Below are 21842 nucleotides of genomic sequence, written 5' to 3' on the forward strand. Positions count from 1 at the left end.
AAAAATAGTCACCGAAAAAGCAGAACCAAATTCAAAGCCCATCCCCCCTCTAATCAGGTCCCTGCAAGAGGAAGCAACCTTTAACCATCCACATAGCCCATTATTTCACATAGAGCTACTTAAATTTATACAATCCAGCACCACAAATCGCTGCCACAGTACTTCTCCAAGGCTTCAGTGTCTTTTAAATTGCCTCCAGCTTAATTTCTTCAATAAAGGTCCATACTTCGTCTGGCGTTTCGAAGTAGAAGTCCTGTTCCTCATGTATGACCCACAGAAGGGCTGGGTACAGCATTCTGACCTTCACCCCCTTCTTAAAGAGGGCCGTCTTTGCCCGATTGAACCCAGTTCGCCTCTTGGCCAAATACGCTCCCAGGTCCTGATAGATGCGCAACTCACAGTTCTCCCACTTGCGCTCTGTCCAATTCCAGGGGCCTAGGGAACGCCCAGCCCCCAACAACTTTTCCAACATGTCCGTCACATAAGCTCTTGCATCCGATCACTCATTGCCTTCAGGGAGGCCAACAATTCTGAGATTCTGCCTCCTGGACCTATTCTCCATGTCCTCCAGCTTCACCTGCATTCTTTTCTGGCAGTCGTTCATCATCCCCACCTTGCTTTCCAGGACGGTTATATACTCCTCGTGCTCGGACAACTTTTGTTCCACCTCCTGGATCGCTCTCCCGTGGGTTTCCTGATTCTGAACCACTTGATCAATCGAAGCCTTAATCGGGTTCAGTGTGTCCTTCTTCAGCTTGGCGAAGCAATCCTCGAAAACCTTCACCAGCTGCTCCGTCGACCACTGTGCCATCTCCCCATGACCCTGCTGCCCCGCCATGCTTTCCCGTGTTACCAGCTCTGCTCGTGTCTTCCCTATAGGACTTTGTCGTTTCACACGGCCACTTCTCCTCAATTCTCCATACACCAGAGGGGGACTTCTTCTTACTGTCTCACTCTTCACCGATTTATCCCATAAAATCCGGAAAAAAAAACAGGGAAAAAGGTCCAAAAGTCCATTACAGGCGGGAGCTATCAAATGTGCGACCTACTCCTCCATGGCCGCCACCAGAAGTCAACATTGTTTTGTTTTAAACATACCTTAGCTCTCTGTTGCATCATATATATATATATATCTACCTATCTACCTTTCTATCAATCTAACGATCTATCTATCGATCGATCAATCTATCTATCTATGTATGTGGGCCCTTGTGCTCCCCATAACCAAAATCTATTTAAAGTTGTGGGGCAGGTGAACTCCATGATATACTTTGGGATCCTCTAAACCCTGGTCCATAATACATTGCAGAGGGTGCAGAGGAGGTTTAACAGGATGTTGCCTGGTCTGGAGGATGTGGAGAGGCCAGTTTTCATTAGCAAGACGGAGGTTGAGGGGTGCCCTGATAGAGGTCTACAAGTTTATGAGGGGCATGGATAGAGTGGATGGGCAGGCACTCTTTCCCAGGGTGGACGGGTCAGTCACCAGGGGGCATATGTTTAAGGTCAGTGGGGCAAAGTTTAGAGGAGATTTGCGAGGCAGATTTTTTACACAAAAGGTGGTGAGTACCTGGAACGCGTTGCGAGGGGAGGTTATGGAAGCAGATACATTAACCGCATTCAAAAGGCATCTTGACAAACACATGGATAGGATGGGTATAGAGAGATACGGCACAAGGAACTGCTGAGGGTTTTGGCAAAGGTTGGCAGCATGACCGATACACGCTTAGAGGGCTGAAGGGCTTGTTCCAGTGCTGTATTGTTCTTTGTCTTAATATTCATGTCACACGGGAGGGTTTAAACTAGTATGGCAGGAGGTTGGGTACCGGAGCAATAGGTCAGAAGGTGAAAATATTGCGGGGGAACGAGGGAATAGGGCCAGTATGGATCTGAGGAGGAGCAGACAGGGAGATGTTGCTGAAAACAGTGGGACTGGTGGCCTGAAGTGCATATGTTTTAATGCAAGAAGTATCACAGGTAAGGCAGATTAACTTAAGAGCTTGGATTAGTACTTGGAACTATGATGTTGTTGCCATTACAGAGACCTGGTTGAGGGAAGGACAGGATTGGCAGCTAAACGTTCCAGGATTTCGATGTTTCAGGCGGGATAGAGAGGGATGTAAAAGGGGTGGAGGAGTTGCACTACTGGTTAGGGAGAATATCACAGCTGTACTGCGGGAGGACACCTCAAAGGGCAGCGAGGCTATATGGTTAGAGATCAGGAATAAGAAGGGTGCAGTCATAATGTTGGGAGTTTACTACAGGCCACCCAACAGCTAGCGGGAGATAGAGGAGCAGATAGGTAGACAGATTTTGGAAAGGAGTAAAAGCAACAGGGTTGTTTTGATGGGAGACTTTAACTTCCCCAATATTGAGTGGGACCCACTTAGTGCTCGGGGCTTGGACAGGGCAGAGTTTGTAAGGAACACCCAGGAGGGCTTCTTAAAACAATATATAGATCGTCCACCAGGAAAGGGGCTATACTGACCTGGTATTGTGGAATGAGCCCGGCCAAGTGGTAGAAGTTTCAGTAGGGGAGCATTTCGGGAACAGTGACCACAATTCAGTAAGTTTTAAAGTGCTGGTGGACAAGGATAAGAGTGGTCCTAGGGTGAATGTGCCCAACTGGGGGAAGGCTAATTATAACAATATTAGGCAGGAACTGAAGAACCTAGATTGGGGGCGGATGTTTGAGGGTAAATCAGCATCTGACATGCGGGAGGCTTTCAAATGTCAGTTGAAAGGAATTCAGGACTGGCATGTTCCTATGCGGAAGGAGGATAAATACGGAAAATTTCGGGAACCTTGGATGACAAGAGATATTGTAGGCCTCGTCAAAAAGAAAAAGGAGGAATTTGTCAGGGCTAGAAGGCTGGGAACAGACGAAGCCTGTGTGCAACATAAGAGAAGTAGGAAGGAACTTAAGCAAGGAGTCAGGAGGGCTAAAAGGGGTCACAAAAAGTCATTGGCAAATAGAGTTAAGGAAAATCCCAAGGCTTTTTACACGTACATAAAAAGCAAGAGAGTAGCCAGGGAAAGGGTGGGCCCACTGAACGACAGGCGAGGGAATCTATGTGTGGAGCCAGAGGAAATGGGTGAGGTACTAAATGAATACTTTGCATCAGTATTTACCAAAGATAAGGAATTAGTGGATGTTGAGTCGGGAGAAGGGTGTGTAGATAGCCTGGGTCACATTGAGATCCAAAAAGTAGTTATGTGGACTAAAGTAACTGCTTTGGGAAAGAGAAAACAAGGTATGGCATTGGCTCTTTCTCTACCATATGGCAGTAAAATCCGAAACAAAGTGCTTTCTGAGCTGGAATTGGAAGAGTTAGACTCAGAAGAAGGTCTGGAGACTTTATTACATTATATGGATAAGATTTATAAGAAAGATGACTTGTTAAGTGCCCATGAAGCATGGTCGGATTTTGATAAGTTCCGGAAAATGGAGGATATCTCCATGGAAGACTATATAATGGAATTTGGCAGACTATATAAAAGGCTGCAGAATCACAATCTGGAATTTCCACAGTCTGTGTTGGCCTTTAAATTACTTGACTGTGCTAGAGTGAGCAACATGGATAGGCTCCTGGTTTTGACAGGAGTTCAGTTTACTGATAAGGATACCTTATTCGAACAGATGACAAAAGCTTTACAAAAGTTTCTGGGGAAACATTCGATTCCGATGGCTCTGATGACCCAAATAGGTCAGCCTGCAATAAGGCAGAATATGGAAGAATGAATGAAATGAAAGAAAATCGCTTATTGTCACAAGTAGGCTTCAAATGAAGTTACTGTGAAAAGCCCCTAGTCGCCACATTCCGGCACTTGTTTGGGGAGGCTGTTACGGGAATCGAACCGTGCTGCTGGCCTGCCTTGGTCTGCTTTCAAAGCCAGCGATTTAGCCCTGTGCTAAACCAGCCCTACATTGAGAGGTTCCAATGGGGGAGAATTTGCTAATTATGAGTTTAGGGATATGTGTGAAAACATGAATATCAGTTATGAAAACGGCTGCAGAAAGCCCGTTTAGTAATGGTGTCTGTGAAAGAAATCATGCTGTCATCGATGACATGCTTCGGAAAATTTTGGCAGATCGACGAAATTGAAGGCTAAATTCAGCTTTAGCATGGGCAGTACATGCAAAGAATTCATTGCAGATGGTTGGGGGCTACAGTCCTTATCAATTAGTGTTTGGTAGAAATCCTAAAACTCCGTCCATTTTGAATGACCAGCCTCCAGCTTGGGAGGGGACTATAATTAGCTCTGGTTTTGCTGAACATTTAAATGCATTACATAGCAGTAGAAAAGCTTTTTTGGAAGCAGAAGTCTCTGAAAGAATTCGCAGAGCTTTAAGACATAACGTACGGCCATCAGATGCCGTTTTTCAGCAAGGAGGCATGGTATACTATAAGAGAGACAATTCTAATGAATGGAAAGGCCCAGAGAAGATCATAGGCATAGATGGCAAAACAATTATTTTGCAACATGGTAATCAAACTGTTAGGGTACATTAATCAAGGATAATGGGTACAGATTACAAATTTTCAAATTTAGACAGAGCAGACAGACATGACGAGGAACCAGTCATCTGGTACGCATCTGTTACAGAACTATGAGGACCAATTGACTGATATAGACAGGGTTTCTGTGGAGGAACACAACACTTCTGGTGAATTAAAACAGGCCATTTTTCAGAAAGGGCAACTGCCAAAAATTGGTACAAAAGTGACATACTTGCCTGAAGGGTCTAGTCAATGGAAGGATGCAACTGTTATTAGTAGAGCAGGGAAAGCCACTGGAAAGTATAAACATTGGTTGAATGTACAGCATTTAGGGGAAGGAGTCAAGACAATGGATTGGGAAAACGAAGTTCAAAAATGGAGGGCACAGAAACGCAGTGCCAGTTCAGATAGTACATCGGATAGTGAACAGGACCGCAGGAAAAGGTCGAGAACTATTGAAAGGACATCCCACAGCAGAAGGGAAAAATCAAGCAGTAGCAGTACAGAACGAGATACCAGGCGGGAAAGGGGACGTAGTTTGTCAAGATCTCGGAACATGAGTAAGACTACGAATACTAATAGGATTAGAAGCCCACATGCACGTGAGATTTTGGTGGCTTCAAATAAATTAGATGAAAAAGTTATTAAAGAAGCTAAACAGCAAGAATTGTATAGTTGGAGTGAATTTGGGGTATACACGGAAGTACCGGATAGGGGATAAAGAGCTCTATCCCACAGATGGATTTGCACGGAAAAGGTTCTTCCGGATGGAACTTATAAGGCAAAGGCCAGGCTCGTGGCAAGGGGATTTGAAGAAAACTTAGAAGATCAGGATTTAAGGGTAGATTCACCTACAGCAGGAAAGGTTATTTAAAAGATCTTCTTGGCTCTATTAGCCACAAAGGCATGGGAATGCAAATCTATAGATATAAAAGCTGCCTTTTTGCAGGGGCATCAGCTCCAGAGAGACATTTTTCTCCGTCCTCCTAAAGAAGCAGCTAACACAGAAGGGGTACTCTGGAAGTTGAACAAATGTGTATATGGATTAAATGACGCATCTAGAGTCTGGTATTTTTCGGTAAGGTCAGTTTTGTTAAAGTTAGGCTGTTGCCAGTTGAAAGCAGATCCTGCAATGTTTTACTGGCACTAGAAAGGAAAACTTTCTGGCATTTTTATGATGCATGTCGATGATTTTTTGTGGGGTGGGACTTGTGATTTTGAAGCTATTGTAATCTCTGGTTTGAGGAAAGAATTCAGGGTTGGAACTCAGGCTTCCGGTGCATTTAAATATATTGGACTGGAAATTGGACAGACTAAATTAGGGGCAACTTTACGTCAGCAATCTTATTTGGAAAGCATCACCCGAATAGCAATTAGTCGTGGCAGAGTTCACAAAAAGACGCAATGGTTTCAAAGATAGAAAAAGAGCAACTGCAAAGTTTAATTGGGCAACTGAACTGGTTAGGTAGACAGACTAGACCGGACGTGAGTTTTGATGTCTTAGAGTTGAGTACAAAAATGAATGATCCCAAAGTGGAAGACATAATAAGAGCAAATAAAGCGTTGGCCAAACTAAAAATGCAGGAGTGTGTTTTGAAGTTCCCGGTTTTAGGTGACATTAAGCACTTGAAACTCATTGTTTATAGTGATGGGGTTTCAAGCGCAGGAGGTTTTATAATTTTCCTTTTGGGGAACAATGGTAAATGTTGCCCACTTGTGTGGGAAACAAAGAAAATAAGGAGAGTGGTAAAAAGCACTGAGACGTTAAGCCTTGTAGAGGCGGTGGATATGGCTTTTTATAGAAGTACGATATTGACAGAAATTTTGGGATTAGGAGATTTGGGTAATATACCTATTGACTGTCACATTGACAATAAATCCCTGTGGGAAAATGTGCACTCTACAAAAAAGTGTCAATGAAAACGGATAGACACGCAAGTTTGAAGCAGATGTTGGACAGAGGGGAAATAACAAAAATTAAATGGGTCGACAGGAGCTATCAACTGTCAGACTGTTTTACGAAAAGAGGGGCGAGTTCACAGAAACCTTTAGATATTGTTAATGAAGGGCGCTTGTTTCTGTGACTGTTTTTTTTTTCTCGTCCAAACAAAAAAAAGGGGCATCATGTGTGTTTTTGAGTTTCTTGAAATTTTGTTTTCACCTAATTATTTTTTTTTCTCCAAGGAAGGGGAGGCTGTTAAGTAATGGGCTAAGAGACATTGCAATTAGTTGTCTCATTTATGTTAAATATCCATTAATTGACACTGATATGTAAAGGGACTTCAGGTGGCCTCTGTCAGGTGGCGTGGTGTTAAGAGTTTTGTGCAGAGGCTATGGAAGTGAAATAAATGGTGTTTGGTGAAAAGGAACAAGAACTTTAGATTCTTCATTTCACAGCAACTAAACCGTCTAACATAAATCACCACCAGTCTGCTCTCCCCCTCAAGGGTAAAGCAGCCTATGGTCATCTGGGACAATGGCGACTTTACTTTACTTAGATTTCCAGAAGGCACTTTAAAGTGTGCCACATCAAAGAGTACTGCAGAAAATAAAAGCTCATGGTATCGGGGTAACATACACGACCATAAGGAATAGGAACAGGAATAGGCCATTCGGCCCATCGAGCCTGCTCCGTCATTCAATACGCTCATGGCTGATCCGACCGACATTCCCCACATCTACTTTACTGCTCTTTCCTCAGAACCCTTGATTCCCTTACTGATCAAGAATCTATCTAACTCACGACATTCAAAGAAAATAAATTCCTCCTCAAATTGGCACCAATTTATTCGGAGATTATGCCCTCTGGTCCTAGAATCTCCCATAAAAGGTAAACATCCTCTCAGCATTTACCCTGTCAAGCCCCTTAAGAATCTTATATGCTTCAATGAGATCACCTCTCATTCTTCTAAATTACAAAGAGTAGAGACAGAACCTAATTAACCTTTGCTCATAAAACAATCCCTTCATACCATCGATTATTCGAGTGCACCGCCTCCAATGAAATAATATTTCTTTAAATAAGGGGATCAAAACTGCCTACCCTCAGTACTCCGGGTGTGGTCTCATCAGTACTTTGTATAGTTGCAGCAAGACCTCCCTACTCTTATACTCCAACCCCCTTGAAAAAAGAGCCAACATTCCATTAGCCTTCCTGATTACCTGCTGCACCTGTAAGCTAATTTTCTGTGTTTCGTGCACAAGTATCAGAATCACAGAATAATACAGCACAGAAGAGGCCTTTCTGCCCATCGAGTCTGCACCGATGCATGGAAAACAACCCCCAAATCCCTTTGTGTTGTATCTTTGTCGCTGGTTTGTTGCTAACTTTTGGTTGGCTCTTAAATGTTGCTCGTTGTATCTTTACTTAATTTGCTCTGTTTCGATAACCTTTGCTCTAGAGTCTCCAGGTATCTTTACGATACCGCCACGAGGTTCAAGTTCAAGTACTGATCAATAACTCAACACACCAATTAGTAAGATTCAAATCAAAACACATTTATTATACACTGTAAATCACTACTCATAAACTCTACTTTCTAGACCATTCTCTATCACTAAAAGGCCTATACTTAGCTTTGGACTGGCCCACCAGGTCAGGGGAACAAATGGCCTTTCGTTCAGGTCCTGAGTCTGCAGGATTCAAAAGCTAGTATGGACTTGTAGCTAGGAGTGCCTATCTCGTAGCGAGCGTTGACTGGAGACTTACTTGGTTGGTGTGGCAGCTGGGCAGTTCACTCTCAGGGATTGATTTGCGTTGTTGAGTGACCCTGCCAAGAAGGACGATTTGAACTTGGGGACTCTACTTTATAGTCCCCAGGGGCTTCCCGCCCCTTCGGGGCGGACCCCGTACCTGGTTCCAAGTGACTGGACTGCGTTCCGATCACTTGGATCGATTTCTCCAATACTGGAGCGGTTCCCTGATCGCAGGCGGTCCCCAAGTGTCCGTTGGCCTTCCTTTGTCTTGGCTCCTGCTGGTGGCGAGGAGTCTGGCTTGGCTTTATTCACCTTAAGTCTTTTAATTGTGCCCGGGGATCGCTCATTAATATGCAGATGGCTGCTGGTTTCAGTGCTGTCTGGGCTTTTGCAAGTTCTAAAACACAGGATTTCTGCACTTGCTGGTTTTTGCCTGTGTTGGTTGAATTTCCCTGTAGTCTTTGCGGTTCTCCATTTTAAGTCGGGAAGTGGCCAACCCAGGTGGCTACAGGTTAAATAACACTTTGTTCTTTTGTTCTCCCTTCCAAAATGAATAACTTCATATTTTCCCACATTATACTCCATTTTAAACGTTTTGCCCACTTACTTAACCTATCAATATCTCTGGGCAAACTTGTTTGTATTCCTCTTGCAACTTTCTTTTCCATCTATTTTTGTGTCATCTGCAAATTTGGCTATAGTATATTCACTTCCCCCCTCCAAGTCATTAATATATACTGTAACAGTTGTGGTCACAGCACCGATTCCTATGGACCGCCACACGTTACAGGTCACCAACCTGAATAAGAACCCCTTCCTGCCCATTAGCCAATTTTCTATCCATGCCAATATACTCTTTTGTAATACCTTTACCTTTTTCTGAGGTATCTTGTTGAACGTCAACTGGCAGTCCAAATACAACACATTTAAGCAGTAGTCAGGATGTGGGGCAGAAAATAAATCAGGAGGGAGAAAAGGCATGTAAAAAAGGCAATATCACAATAATCATGGAGGACTTCAATATGCAGGTGGACTGGGCAAATCAGGTTGGTAGTGGATCCCAAGGAAAGGAATTTGTGGAATGTCTAAGAGATGTTCTTTTGGAGCAGCTTGTGACAGAGTCGACGATGGAACTAGCAATTCTGGATTTGGTGACGTGTAACGAGGCAGACTTGATTAGCGAACTTAAGGTGAATAAACCCTTAGGGAACAGTGACCACAATATGATAGAATTTACCTTGCAGTTTGAGAGGGAGAAGCTGGAATCAGATGTAACAGTCATACAAGTAAATAAGGGTAACTACAAAGACATGAGGGAGGAGTTGGCCAGAGTTGATTGGAAAAGGAGCCTAGCAGGGAAGACAGCGGAACAGCAATGGCAGGAGTTTGGGGGGATTATTCGGGAAGCACAATAGAAATTCATCCCAAGGAGGAGGAAACATGCAAAGGGGAGGACAAGGCTTCCTTGGTTGACAAGGGAAGTCAAGGACAGCAGAAAAACAAAGGAAAAAACATACAAATTGGCGAGGATTAGTGGGAAGCCAAAGAATTGGGAAGCCTTTAAAAGCGAGCAGAGGACAACTAAAAAAGCCATAAGGGGAGAGAAGATGAAATATGAGTGCAAGCTAGCTAATAATATAAAAGAAGATAGCAGAGTTTTTTTCAATATATAAAAGAGAGAGGCAAACATAGACATTGGACCACTGGAAAATGTGGCTGGAGAAGTAATAATAGGAAACAAAGAAATGGCAGAAGAACGGAATAGTTACTTTGCATCAGTCTTCACAGTGGAAGACACCAGTGGGATGCCAGAGCTCCAGGAGAATCAGCGGGGCAAGTGGTGAGAGCACTGGCCATAACTAAGGAGAAGGTTCTGGGGAAACTGAAAGATCTGAAGGTGGATAAATAATCTGGAGCATGGCTTTGTCAATTGGGAGGTCATGTCTGACAAATCTGTGAGATCACAAGGAAGTTAGACAAAGGAGAACCAGTGGACGTGATTTATTTAGATTTTCAGAAGGCCTTTGAACAAGGTGCCGCATAGGAGACTGTTAAATAAGTTAAGAGCTCATGGTGTTAAGGGTAGGATTGTGGCATGGATAGAGGATTGGCTGGTTGGCAGAAGGCAGAGACTGGGGATAAAAGGGTCTTTTTCAGGATGGCAGCCAGTGACTAGTGGTGTGCCTCAGGAGTCTGTGCTGGGACCACAACTTTTCACAATATATAATAATGATCTGGAAGAAGGAACTGAAGGCACTGTTGCTAAGTTTGCAAATGATACAAAAATCTGTAGAGGGACAGGTAGTATTGAGAAAGCATGGGCTGCAGAAGGATTTGGACAAGAAAGGAGAGTGGGCAAAGAAGTGTCAGATGGAATACAATGTGGAAAAGTGTGAGGTTATGCACTTTGGAAGGAGGAATGGAGGCATAGACTATTTTCTAAATGGGGAAATGCTTAGGAAATCAGGCTTAGGCGTGAGAGTCCTTGTTCACGATTCTCTTAAGGTTAACGTGCAGTTTCAGTTGGCAGTTAGGAAGCCAAATGGTTTAGCACAGTGGGCTAAATAGCTGGCCTGTAATGCAGAACAATGTCAGCAGCGTGGGTTAAATTCCCACACCAGCCTCCCCGAACAGGCCCCGGAATGTGGCGACTAGGGGCTTTTCACATTAACTTCATTGAAGGCCTACTTGTGACAATAAGCGATTATTATTATTATTAAATGCAATGTTAGCATTCATGTCGAGAGGGCTAGAACACAAGAGCAGGGATTTACTTCTGAGGCTCTATGAGGATCTGGTCAGACCCCATTTGGAGTACTGTGAGCAGTTTTGGGCCCTGTATCTAAGGAAAGATGTGCTGGCCTTGGAAAGGGTCCAGAAGAGGTTCACAAGAATGATCTTGGGAATGAAGAGTTTGTCGTATCAGGAACGGTTGAGGACTCTGGGTTTGTACTCGTTGGAGTTTAGAAGGATGAGGGGAGATCTTATTGAAACTTACAGGATACTGCGAGGCCTGGATAGAGTGGACATGGAGAGGATGATTCCACTTGAAGGAAAAACTAGAACCAGAGGACACATTCCCAGACTAAAGGGACGATCGTTTAAAACAAAGATGAGGAGGAATTTCTTCAGAGGGTGGTGAATCTGTGGTGAATCTGTTTGCCACAGAAGGCTGTGGAGGCCAAATCACTGAGTGTCTTTAAGACAGAGATAGATAGGTCCTTGATTAATAAGGGGTCATGGGTTATGGGGAGAAGGCAGGAGAATGCGGATGAGAAAAATATCAGCCATGATTGAATGGCGGAGCAGACTCGATGGGTCGAATGTCTATGTCTTATAGTCTTAAGGTTCCTCTCTATCCTCAATGGTTGAGACTTGCAGATTACATTTTTGTGAAGTGTGTTGGAAAGGTTTTCTACATTACAAACTCCATATTAAAGCAAATCCTTGTTGTTGACCTTTTTCTAGCAGTTCCAGGTGCTGGCCTGCCAAGTAGTTGGCTTCTGTTGTGGCTGACTCTCACATAACTAATGTCAGGTAGCAAGAGGTTGAGAAAGGTTGTGGGGAGGTCTGGAGGGGAAATTGTTTCCCATATGTTGCAGCCCTTACTGTTTCTCTGCCCTTACTTACCCTGGACCAGAAGATGATGATGACAATGATTAAATGAGCCACGAGTGTCAAAAACCGGGATGGTATCAGGCTGCTTGGTATCGGCATTGCCAATTCTGGTTCATTCGCTCAAGTTCTACCTGTGAAAAGGAAGATTTTGGGAGGAGTGAGTTCCGGATTTCCACTACCCTGGCGTAAAATGTCAAGTTTATGCAAAAGTTCTCACAATTCTTTAACATTTGCTAGATGAGGTTGTAAGAAGCCAGGTATTTCTAATACACCTAATATAGGTAAAAGATAGCTGTTTAAGCGTAAATATTAAGCCCCAGTTTTAATTCAAGGATTAAAAACACATTCTGCAAATTCATTTGATCATTTTGCTAACACAACTTTTAAATACAAAGTTTTAAAGTAACACAGAAGTCTGATAAGACAAGCACTTTTCACTACATTTCTCCAAGGACAAGGGCTGAATCCATGGCTGCGAGGTGACAAGAGCCCAGTTACTTAAAGGTTCTATTGTTCTCATTTCGGGCATTAGCGATTACAGCCTGAATCACATTCCATAACTTATACAGGCTGAAACATTCTAGACTATTGCTGATTTGTTTTTAAAAAATGGACAGTTAGAACATCGAATCAAATATATTTGATTTCAACATTCTCAAAACATAACAATTTCATAGAAGCAGCATAATTCACTTTACTAGATTAAAACAGAGTTTGATTTACATTTTTCCAAGTCATTGTCCAGCATTGCATGACAAGATAACATGAAGTCTCCATTGATACACTAGCTAAGCCATCAGAAAACCAGTTTCTGCTGGCCTTGATAAAGCACAATATCGCATTCTATAACATACACAAGTATGCAGAGACGAAACAATTAGAAGTAATGTTACATATTAAAGATGGACGGCTTGCCGTCAAATCAGATGTGTTTGAGTCTAACCCAAACCAACTAGGATTATATTGGGGTGTGATTAGATGGCTTAAGACAGATATGAAACAGTATAGCTGTAAGTTTCATTCCACCAGTTAGTTGGTTAGTTAGTTGGTGGTGTTGGTTTGAAGCTGAAGATTCTCTCTCTCTCTCTCTCTCGCTCTTTTTCGACTTACTATTCGTTATCTGTCTCCCTGTATTCATATTTTATTTTCAGACTTTGACTTTTAAAGTTATTGTCGAGCCGTTTGCCCAAGCAAATACATTTTATCTGTGATTGTTTGAAAGTTCAATTGTCTACAAATTGCATCTTTGTGAGCCATATGATGGCTGGACTTTAAAATGACTCTCAATTGTAATACAAATAAACAATTCCTATTTGCACCCGAGAAGTTTTAACTTAAATTTCTACTGAGTTCCAGTAATCGCAAAGTGCTGCTGGTAACCGAATGGTTAAAATCTGGTCAAGCCAGGACTTTGTGCACCAAAGCATGACTTCCTCACATTTGAATTTCATTGATTTTTTGATTGCCATGACCTAGCTATTTACCCTAATTCCAATGTTCCTTGCCATTTAGACATTACACTATTCTTTTCATATCCAAAGTGGATCAGAAATAAAGTCTCGAAAAGCTTAAATCTACAAGGAAAATTCCAGAAGGTCAGGACAGTGTGAACAATGAGAAATTCAGAGAAGCTCTGTGCTGCCAGGGAGCTGGGATTACTGAGACCCGGAGTAAAACTGAGCAAACCAGAGAATCATAGAGTCAAGACAGGGAAGATGCCCACTCAAGGGTAGAGGAGATTCCTCATCCTCCTCAGCCAACCCATGCTCTAGTTACCAAATCAAACACTATATTCAAGCTTAAATCCAAACTTTAACATTATTTTGATGTATTTGACTGTCTTTCACTGACCAAGAAATAGAGTTGAAGAACAAAACAACTGCAGATCTTAAACAAAAAACAGAAATCTATGGAAAGAATAAATAACATTTAATCAATCAGCCTTTCATCTGAACTTTAAAATAAAATTAACAGTGAACTTGAGATGAAAATAACACACAAATAACAAGACTAGCAAGCATCTAGAGGAATAATGAGATATGATTTTCCCAGTAACAAGATTAACAGGAATCTAGAAACACTGAGGTGCGAATGGCCATATCAGAAACAAAGTTTCCCAGAGATCAGTGGGGTATACAAATAAGGCAATGGATTTGAGAGAGGTAGACTGTAGGCTTCTTAGAGGGGAATATCAAAGAGGCTGAACAGCATAATTGCAGCCCCTCATTGAGGAAGGAGACTAGTTTTCCATACAACAAGCAGACAGGCCAGTTCTATCTACATTCTGAGGCACAGAGCCCCTTCCAACTAACAAAGAAAGAACAATACAGCAGAGGTACAGCTCCTTCGGCCCTCCAAGCCTGTACCGGTCATGATACCAACCTTTGCCAAAACCCTCAGCACTTCCTTGTGCCGTATCCTTCTATACCCATCCTATCCATGTGTTTGTCAAGTTGCCTTTTGAACGCCGTTAATGTATCTGATTCCACAACCTCTCCTGGCACTCACCACTGTCTGCGTAAAAAATCTGCCTCGCACATCTCCTCTAAACTTTGCCACAGGGACCTTAAAACTATGCCCCCTGGTGACTGACCCTTCCACCCTGGGAAAGAGTGCCTGCCCATCCACTCCATCCATGCCCCTCATAATCTTATAGACCTCTATCAGGTCACCCCCTCAACCTTTGTCTTTCTAATGAAAACAGTCTGAATCTGTTCAGCCTCTCCACATAGCTAACACCCTCCAGACCAGGCAACATCCTGGTAAAACCTCCTCTGCACCCTCTCCAAAGCTTCCACATCCTTCTGGCAGTGTGGCTAGAGTCACGGCAGATTGCAGATATTCTCCTCTAAAAGACACAGTTTTGTGCCTTTGTTGAACCAGAAGGAGACCTTGTCCCAGACTTGCAGTGTTGTATAGCAACTGTTAACTTTATTTGATCTATAGTTACTAACATTGGATATTGCTTGGGAAAAGGGGTGTCTCAGTGAGTTCAGGGAATGTGGGCATATTTTGGGAAGAAGAGATAATTTCAGACAGCACAGGATGTTTAGTTATTCATTGAATCATATAATTTACAGGGCAGAAGGAGGCCATTCGGCCCATCGAGTCTGCACCGGCCCTTGGAAAAGAGCACCCTACTCAAGCCCACGCCTTCACCCTATCCCCTTAACCCCACTTAACCATTTTGGGACACTAAGGGCAATTTAGCATGGTCAATCCACCTAACCTGCATATCTTTGGACTGTGGGAGGAAACCAGAGCACCCGGAGAAAACCCACGCAGACATAGGGAGGATGTGCAGACTCTGCACAGACAGTGACCCAAGCTGGGAATTGAACCGGAGACTGTGGAGCTGTGAAGCAACTGTGCTAACCACTGTGCTACCATGCTACCCTGAAGTGCCATACTGTATGTTATGCTTTAGTGTTGTATTTTCTTGTACTTTAATAAATGTTCTTTATTTATTGTTCACATAATGTTTACATTATTTATAATGTTATAATGTTTAAATAATGTTTACATTATTTATTGTTTACATAATGACTGGTTCCTCACTGGGTTGTACATTGTTTCCTCACAGTATTTCCAAATAAACATACACCACTAAGAACCAGTGTTTCATTTTTTATTTTGAGGTCTTGAGCCAATCTCGCAGGTAACATCAGCAGGGTTCTTAACAAGAAGGAAAATGCACAAGAGGTTCAGTGGAACGATCTGCAACCTGTTTAAAAGCAGGGTATGGATAGATGGCGAAGATGATCGTTTCAAACAGACAATGCATTAAAGAAATAAGATACTACAAAATGAATGTGGAGCAATTCTAGGAGAAGAAAATAAAAACATGAGAAATCAAAATTAGGTCTGACATTATGTCAGGGAGACGGGCCAAATATTATAAGACAGGCTGGCATCAAAAAGGGAAAAATGGTCAATATCAGCAGTGTTGATTAAAGATGACAAGATATGTTGAAAAGGCTGTTAAAAAGAAACAAACTTAGAGTCATTGAAGTTTACAGCATGAAAACAAGCCCTTCGGTCCAACTTGTCCATGCCGCCCAGTTTTTACCACTAAGCTAGTCCCAATTGCTCAAATTTGGCCCATAACCCTCCATACACAGCTTTCCCATAAAACTGTCTAAATGCTTCCTAAAAGACAAAATTATACCCGCCTCTACTATTGCCTCATTCCAGACACTCACCGCCCTGTGTGTGAAAAAATTGGTCCCCTGGACTCTTTTGTATCTCTCCCCTCTACCTTAAACCTATGCCCTCTAGTTTTAGACTCCCCTACCTTTTGGAAAAGATATTGACTATCTACCTTATCTATGCCCCTCATTATTTTACCGACCTCTGTAAGATCACCCCTAAGCCTCCAGGGAAAAAAGTCCCAGTATATCCAGCCTCTCCTTATAACTCAAACCACCAAGTCCCGGTAGTATCCTAATAAATCTGTTATAACCTGCCTACTTACCATTGGCTGGGGACTAATGACTATCCCACAATCCTGTGGGAGTATGAGCTTCCCCAAGGTGGGGGCGGAGAAACCACCAGTAAACTCCTAGTATAAATAAAGCTGGCCAGTTCAGGAACCAGCAGGAAGGAGTATGTAGCAAGGGACGTTACTGCTACTGTTATGTATATACGTTATAGTAAATAAATGTTATTACTTTGTATCCTTAAAACTCATGCTGGATTCTTCGTGGCCCTTACAAAACTGGCGACGAAGGTTAAAGTGAATAGCTGTCTACACTGCTGAAGCCACCTCCCTGGATTTTTGTTGGATACAGGTTGGGAGTTGTTTTCTATTATACCATGCCTCTGTATGGACGTTTGGATGTTTTTGATGCTGCGCTGGAAAGCTGGAACCAGTACACACAACGGATGCGTTACTATTTCCGGGCAAACAATATCACTGAAAACGAGCGCCAGGTGGTCATATTGCTCACCGCCTGCGGCCCGCATACGTTTGGGGTGATTAGGAGCCTTATGTACACAGCTGCGCCGGACACCAAAACGTTTGATGAACTTGTGAATCTAGTGGGGCAACATTTTAACCCAACCCCGTCCACGATAGTCCAGCGTTACCGGTTTAATACCGCTGAGAGGACCCCTGTAGAATCCCTTGCTGATTTTCTATCCAGGCTACGCAGGATTGCGGCGTACTGTGACTATGGTGAGACCTTGTCAGAAATGTTACGCGACCGTTTGGTTTGCGGTATTAACAATGCGGCCACCCAGAGAAAGTTGTTAGCGGAGCCAACATTGACTTTTCAACAGGCCATTCAAATAATATTGTCCCGAGAGAACGCAGAGCGAGGAGTACAGGAGCTACAGGGAATGGAAGTGCATGCCTTGGGGCGCAACCCCTTCCGTCCGAAAACGTCCCCCCGCACTCCTGCGGTACCTTGGGCGAGGCAACGTCCGGACCGACGCCAGTAGCCGTCGGACATTCCTCCCCGAAGGGAGCCTTCTCCAGAGCCAATGGATGAGGACCCATGTCCGTGTCAGACTTGTAGGCGCCGACCCCGTCGCGGACCGAAACTGGGACCAGCCCAGGGCCGTAACTGGGACCAGCCCAGAGGCCGTACCTTCCATGTGGATGAACCTGCAGCGACTACTCCGGAGGATGTGGAGACGGAGGACGACTGCCTGCAGCTGCATTGTGTGGCAGCTCCCCGTGTGGCCCCCATTAAGGTGACAGTACGGGTCAATGGCCACCCGCTGGAGATGGAGTTGTATACTGGCGCAGCGGTCTCCGTGATCGTCCAGAAGACGCATCAAGCAGGGTATACAGACCCTTACATTAACCGACTCACAGGCCAGGTTGGCCACCTACACTGGGGAACCACTGGACATTGCAGGAACTACAATGACCCCTGTTGTCTATGGACGCCAGGAGGGGTGTTTCCCACTTATCGTGGTGCGCGGCCATTGGCCCAGCCTGTTGGGTCGGGACTGGTTGTGCCATTTACCACGTGTGGCTGTCTACCTAGATGACGTTTTGATTACAGAGACGTCGGAGCAGGAACATTTGGAAAATCTGGAGGCTGTCCTTAGACGCCTTTCGGAGGCTGGAGTCCGTTTACGTCGCACAAAGTGCGTATTTCAGGCAAAGGAAGTAGTCTACCTAGGTTATCGGGTGGACCGCGAAGGTCTGCACCCCATCGCAGAGAAGGTGCGTGCAATTCAACATGCCCCCGCCCCGACTGACACTTCGCATCTTCGTTCTTTTCTCGGTCTCGTAAACTATTACGGGAAGTTCCTCCCCAATCTGGCAACTACGCTGGCCCCTTTGCACCTTCTGCTAAAGAAAATCACACCTGGGTTTGGGGTCAGCCGCAAGAAACCGCTTTCCGGCGGGTAAAGCAACAATTGTCGTCGTCTGGGTTACTAACCCACTACGATCCTGGAAAGCCTTTGCTCGTCACATGTGATGCATCCCCGTATGGTATTGGGGCCATCCTGTCCCACAAGATGGAGAACGGGGCCGAACGACCGATAGCTTTCGCCTCCTGCACATTGACTGCAGCGGAGAAAAAGTACGCGCAGATCGAGGAGGGGGTGGCCTGGCAGTGGTTTTTGCGGTGAAACACTTTCACCAGTACGTGTACGGCCGCCATTTCACTATCGTGACTAATCATAAGCCCCTGCTGGGACTTTTCAGAGAGGATAAGCCAATACCACCCATTGCTTCTGCACGGATCCAGCGCTGGGCTTTGTTGCTTGCTGCATACGAGTATTCTCTGGAGCACAAACCAGGTACGCAGATAGCAAATGCCGGCGCACTGAGCTGATTGCCTTTATCGACCGGTCCCATGTCGGCCCCCACGACCGGTGAGGTGGTTGCAACCCTAAATTTTATGGACACCTTGCCTGTCACGGCATCACACATCCGTGAGTGGACCCAGACGGAGCCAGTCCTGTCAAAGGTTCGGCACATAGTCCTGTATGGTGGGCAGCATAGACAGCTCCCAGGCGAGTTGCGGGCATTCTCCTCCAAGCTGTCAGAATTCAGCGTGGAAGACGGCATCCTCTTGTGGGGGACGCGTGTGATTGTCCCGGAAAAAGGCCAGGAGCTGATACTAACAGACTTGCACAATGGGCATCCAGGCGTGACCAAAATGAAAATGTTGGCCCGGAGTTATGTCTGGTGGCCAGGCCTCGACACCGACATTGAGAAGGTGGCCCAAAACTGCTCCATTTGCCAGGAGCATCAGAAGCTTCCGCCGGCCGCGCCCCTACATCACTGGGAATGGCCAGGGTGGCCTTGGCCACGCTTGCATGCAGATTTCGCAGGCCCTTTTCAAGGATCCATGTTCCTTCTACTAATTGACGCCCAATCCAAATGGCTAGAGGTGCATAAGATGCAGGGGACAACGTCCTGCGCAACAATTGAAAAGATGCGTTTATCGTTTAGTACGCATGGCCTCCCCGAGGTGCTGGTCACGGATAACGGCACTCCATTCACGAGTGAGGAGTTTGCGAGGTTCACGAAGATGAACGGCATCCGCCATATCCGCACTGCCCCTTACCACCCGGCTTCAAATGGGTTGGCAGAGCGAGCAGTGCAGACATTCAAAAGAGGCCTAAAGAAGCAGTCTTCCGGATCAATGGACACGAGACTGGCTCGCTTTTTACGTACAGGACCACCCCCCATGCAGTGACTGGGGTAGCTCCCGCAGAACTCCTAATGGGCCGGAGACTTCGCACCCGCCTTAGTATGGTTTTCCCGGACATTGGCGCAAAAGTACGCCGCATACAACGGCAGGGACAGGGATTTTCTCGGCATCGGCCGATTCGGCAGTTTGCCCCCGGTGACCCAGTGTTCGTTCGGAACTTTGCCGGTGGCGCCCAATGGGTTCCTGGTGTAATCTTTCGCCAAACGGGCCCTATATCTTACCAAGTGCAAGCCCAGAGTCGTCTCCAGCGAAAACATGTAGACCACGTTCGGTCCAGAAGACCATCCCCTCAAAAGATTCCCCGCCCCTGGAGCTCATTTCAACAGCCGCAGAGACAAGGGAAGGTAGTCCTCACAATCTTCCACTGGTGCCCCACTCGAAGCCTGTGCAGGTCGTTACGGGACCGAATGGAGATAGAGACAGTGACATGACAGAGGCAGCAGACTCTGACTCCGAGATGGAGACACAGGATGCATCAGAGGGGGAATCCTCGGGTCCACGGGCCATGGATGTACAACCGTTGCGCCGTTCATCACGGAAGCGCCGGTCTCTGTCTCGTTACACGCCGCCCGATCCAGCGCCGCGTGCAAATGGTGTCCGGCCTGCGGCCAAACGAGTCCGACGCCCTCCTTCGCCAGGGTCTTCGGTGTATTCCTTGGACTTTGGGGGGGGAGGGATGTTATAACCTGTCAACTTACCATTGGCTGGGGCCTAATGACTATCCCACAATCCTGTAGGATTATGAGCTTCCCCAATGAGGGGGGCGGGGAAACCACTAGTAAACTCCTAGTATAAATAAAGCTGGCCAGTTCAGGAACCAGCAGGAAGGAGTATGTAGCAAGGGAAGTTACTGCTACTGTTATGTATATATGTTATAGTAAATAAATGTTATTACTTTGTATCCTTAAAACTCGTGCTGGATTCTTCGTGGCCCTTACAAAAAAATCTTTTCAGCATTCTTTCTAGTTTAATAATACCCTGGAGCTGTGAAGCAATTGTAGTAACCACTATGCTACCGTGCTGCCCCTGAAGGAGCTGTGAACCTGTACTCCTAGATCTCTTTGTTCTATTACTCTCTCCAACTCCCTACCATTAACTGAGTAGGTCCTGCCCCGATTTGATCTACCAAAATGCATCACCTCACATTTATATAAAATTAAACTCCACCTGCCATCCATCGGCCCACTGGCCCAATTGATCAAGATCACGTTGCAATCCTTGATAACCTTTTCACTGTCCACTATGCCACCAATTGTGGTGTCATCTGCAAACTTACTAACCATGCCTCCTGAATTCTCATCTAAATCATTAATACAAATAACAAATAACAGTGGACCCAGCACTGATCCCTGAGGCACACCACTGGTCACAGGCCTCCAGTTGGAAAAACAACCCTCTACAACCACTCTTTGTCTTTTAGTCAAGCCAATTTTGTATCCAATTGGTTACCTCACCCTGGATCCCGTGAGATTTAACCTTATGCGACAACCTATCATGCGGTACCTTGTCAAAGGCCTTGCTAAAGTCCATGTAGATAACATCGACTGCACTGCCCTCATCTACCTTCTTGGTTACCCCTTCAGAAAACTCAAATCAAATTCATGAGACATGATTTTCCACTCACAACGCCATGCTGACTGTTCCTAATCAGTCCTCACCTCTTTAAATGCGTGTCGATCCTGTCTCAAACAACTTACCCACCACAGACGTGAGGCTCACCTGTCTGTCTTTCCCAGGCTTTTCACTGCGGCCTTTCTTAAACAAGGGCACAACATTTGCTACCCTCCAATCTTCAGGCACATCACCTGTGGCTGTCGACGATTCAAATATCTCTGCTAGGGGACCCACAATTTCCTCCCTAGTCTCCCACAACAGTAGCACAGTTGCTTCACAGCTCCAGGATACCAGGTACGATTCCCGGAATGGGTCACTGTCTGTGCAGAGACTGAACTTTCTTCCCGTGTCTGCTTGGGTTTCCTCGGAGTGCTCCGGTTTCCTCCCACAGTCCAAAGATGTGCAGGTTAGGTAGATTGGCCATGCTAAATTGCTCTTAGTGTCCAAAACAATTAGGTGGGGTTACAGGGACAGGGTGGAGGTGTGGGTTTAGGTAAGTTGCTCTTTCTAAGGGCCAGTGCAGACTCAATGGGCCAAATGGCCTCCTTCTGCACTGTAAAGTCTACATCTATGTCTATTTCATCAGGTCTCAGGGGATTTATCTACCTTGGATGCGCTTTAAAACTTCCAGCACCTCCTTCTCTGTAATATGATCTCTAACATCCATGCCTCTAACATAAATACCGATGACAAATATTCATTTAGGATCTCACCCATCTCTTGTGGATCCGCA

At 45.0% G+C, this 21842-nt stretch overlaps 1 protein-coding gene across 5 annotated transcripts in view; it reads right to left on the minus strand.

Moving 5' to 3' along the window:
- Positions 1-21842, minus strand: part of LOC140398318 (transmembrane protein 107-like) — a 116956-nt gene that overhangs the window by 72832 nt on the left and 22282 nt on the right. For all 5 annotated transcript variants that reach the window (XM_072486873.1, XM_072486872.1, XM_072486870.1 and 2 more), the window contains exon 2: positions 11826-11944. In XM_072486873.1, the coding sequence (XP_072342974.1) occupies positions 11826-11912 (87 nt within the window). In that variant the 5' untranslated portion in view covers positions 11913-11944. The remainder of the gene's footprint in view (positions 1-11825; positions 11945-21842) is intronic.

The sequence above is a fragment of the Scyliorhinus torazame genome, chromosome 21, assembly GCF_047496885.1.
Source record: "Scyliorhinus torazame isolate Kashiwa2021f chromosome 21, sScyTor2.1, whole genome shotgun sequence".
Lineage (NCBI taxonomy): Eukaryota > Metazoa > Chordata > Chondrichthyes > Carcharhiniformes > Scyliorhinidae > Scyliorhinus > Scyliorhinus torazame.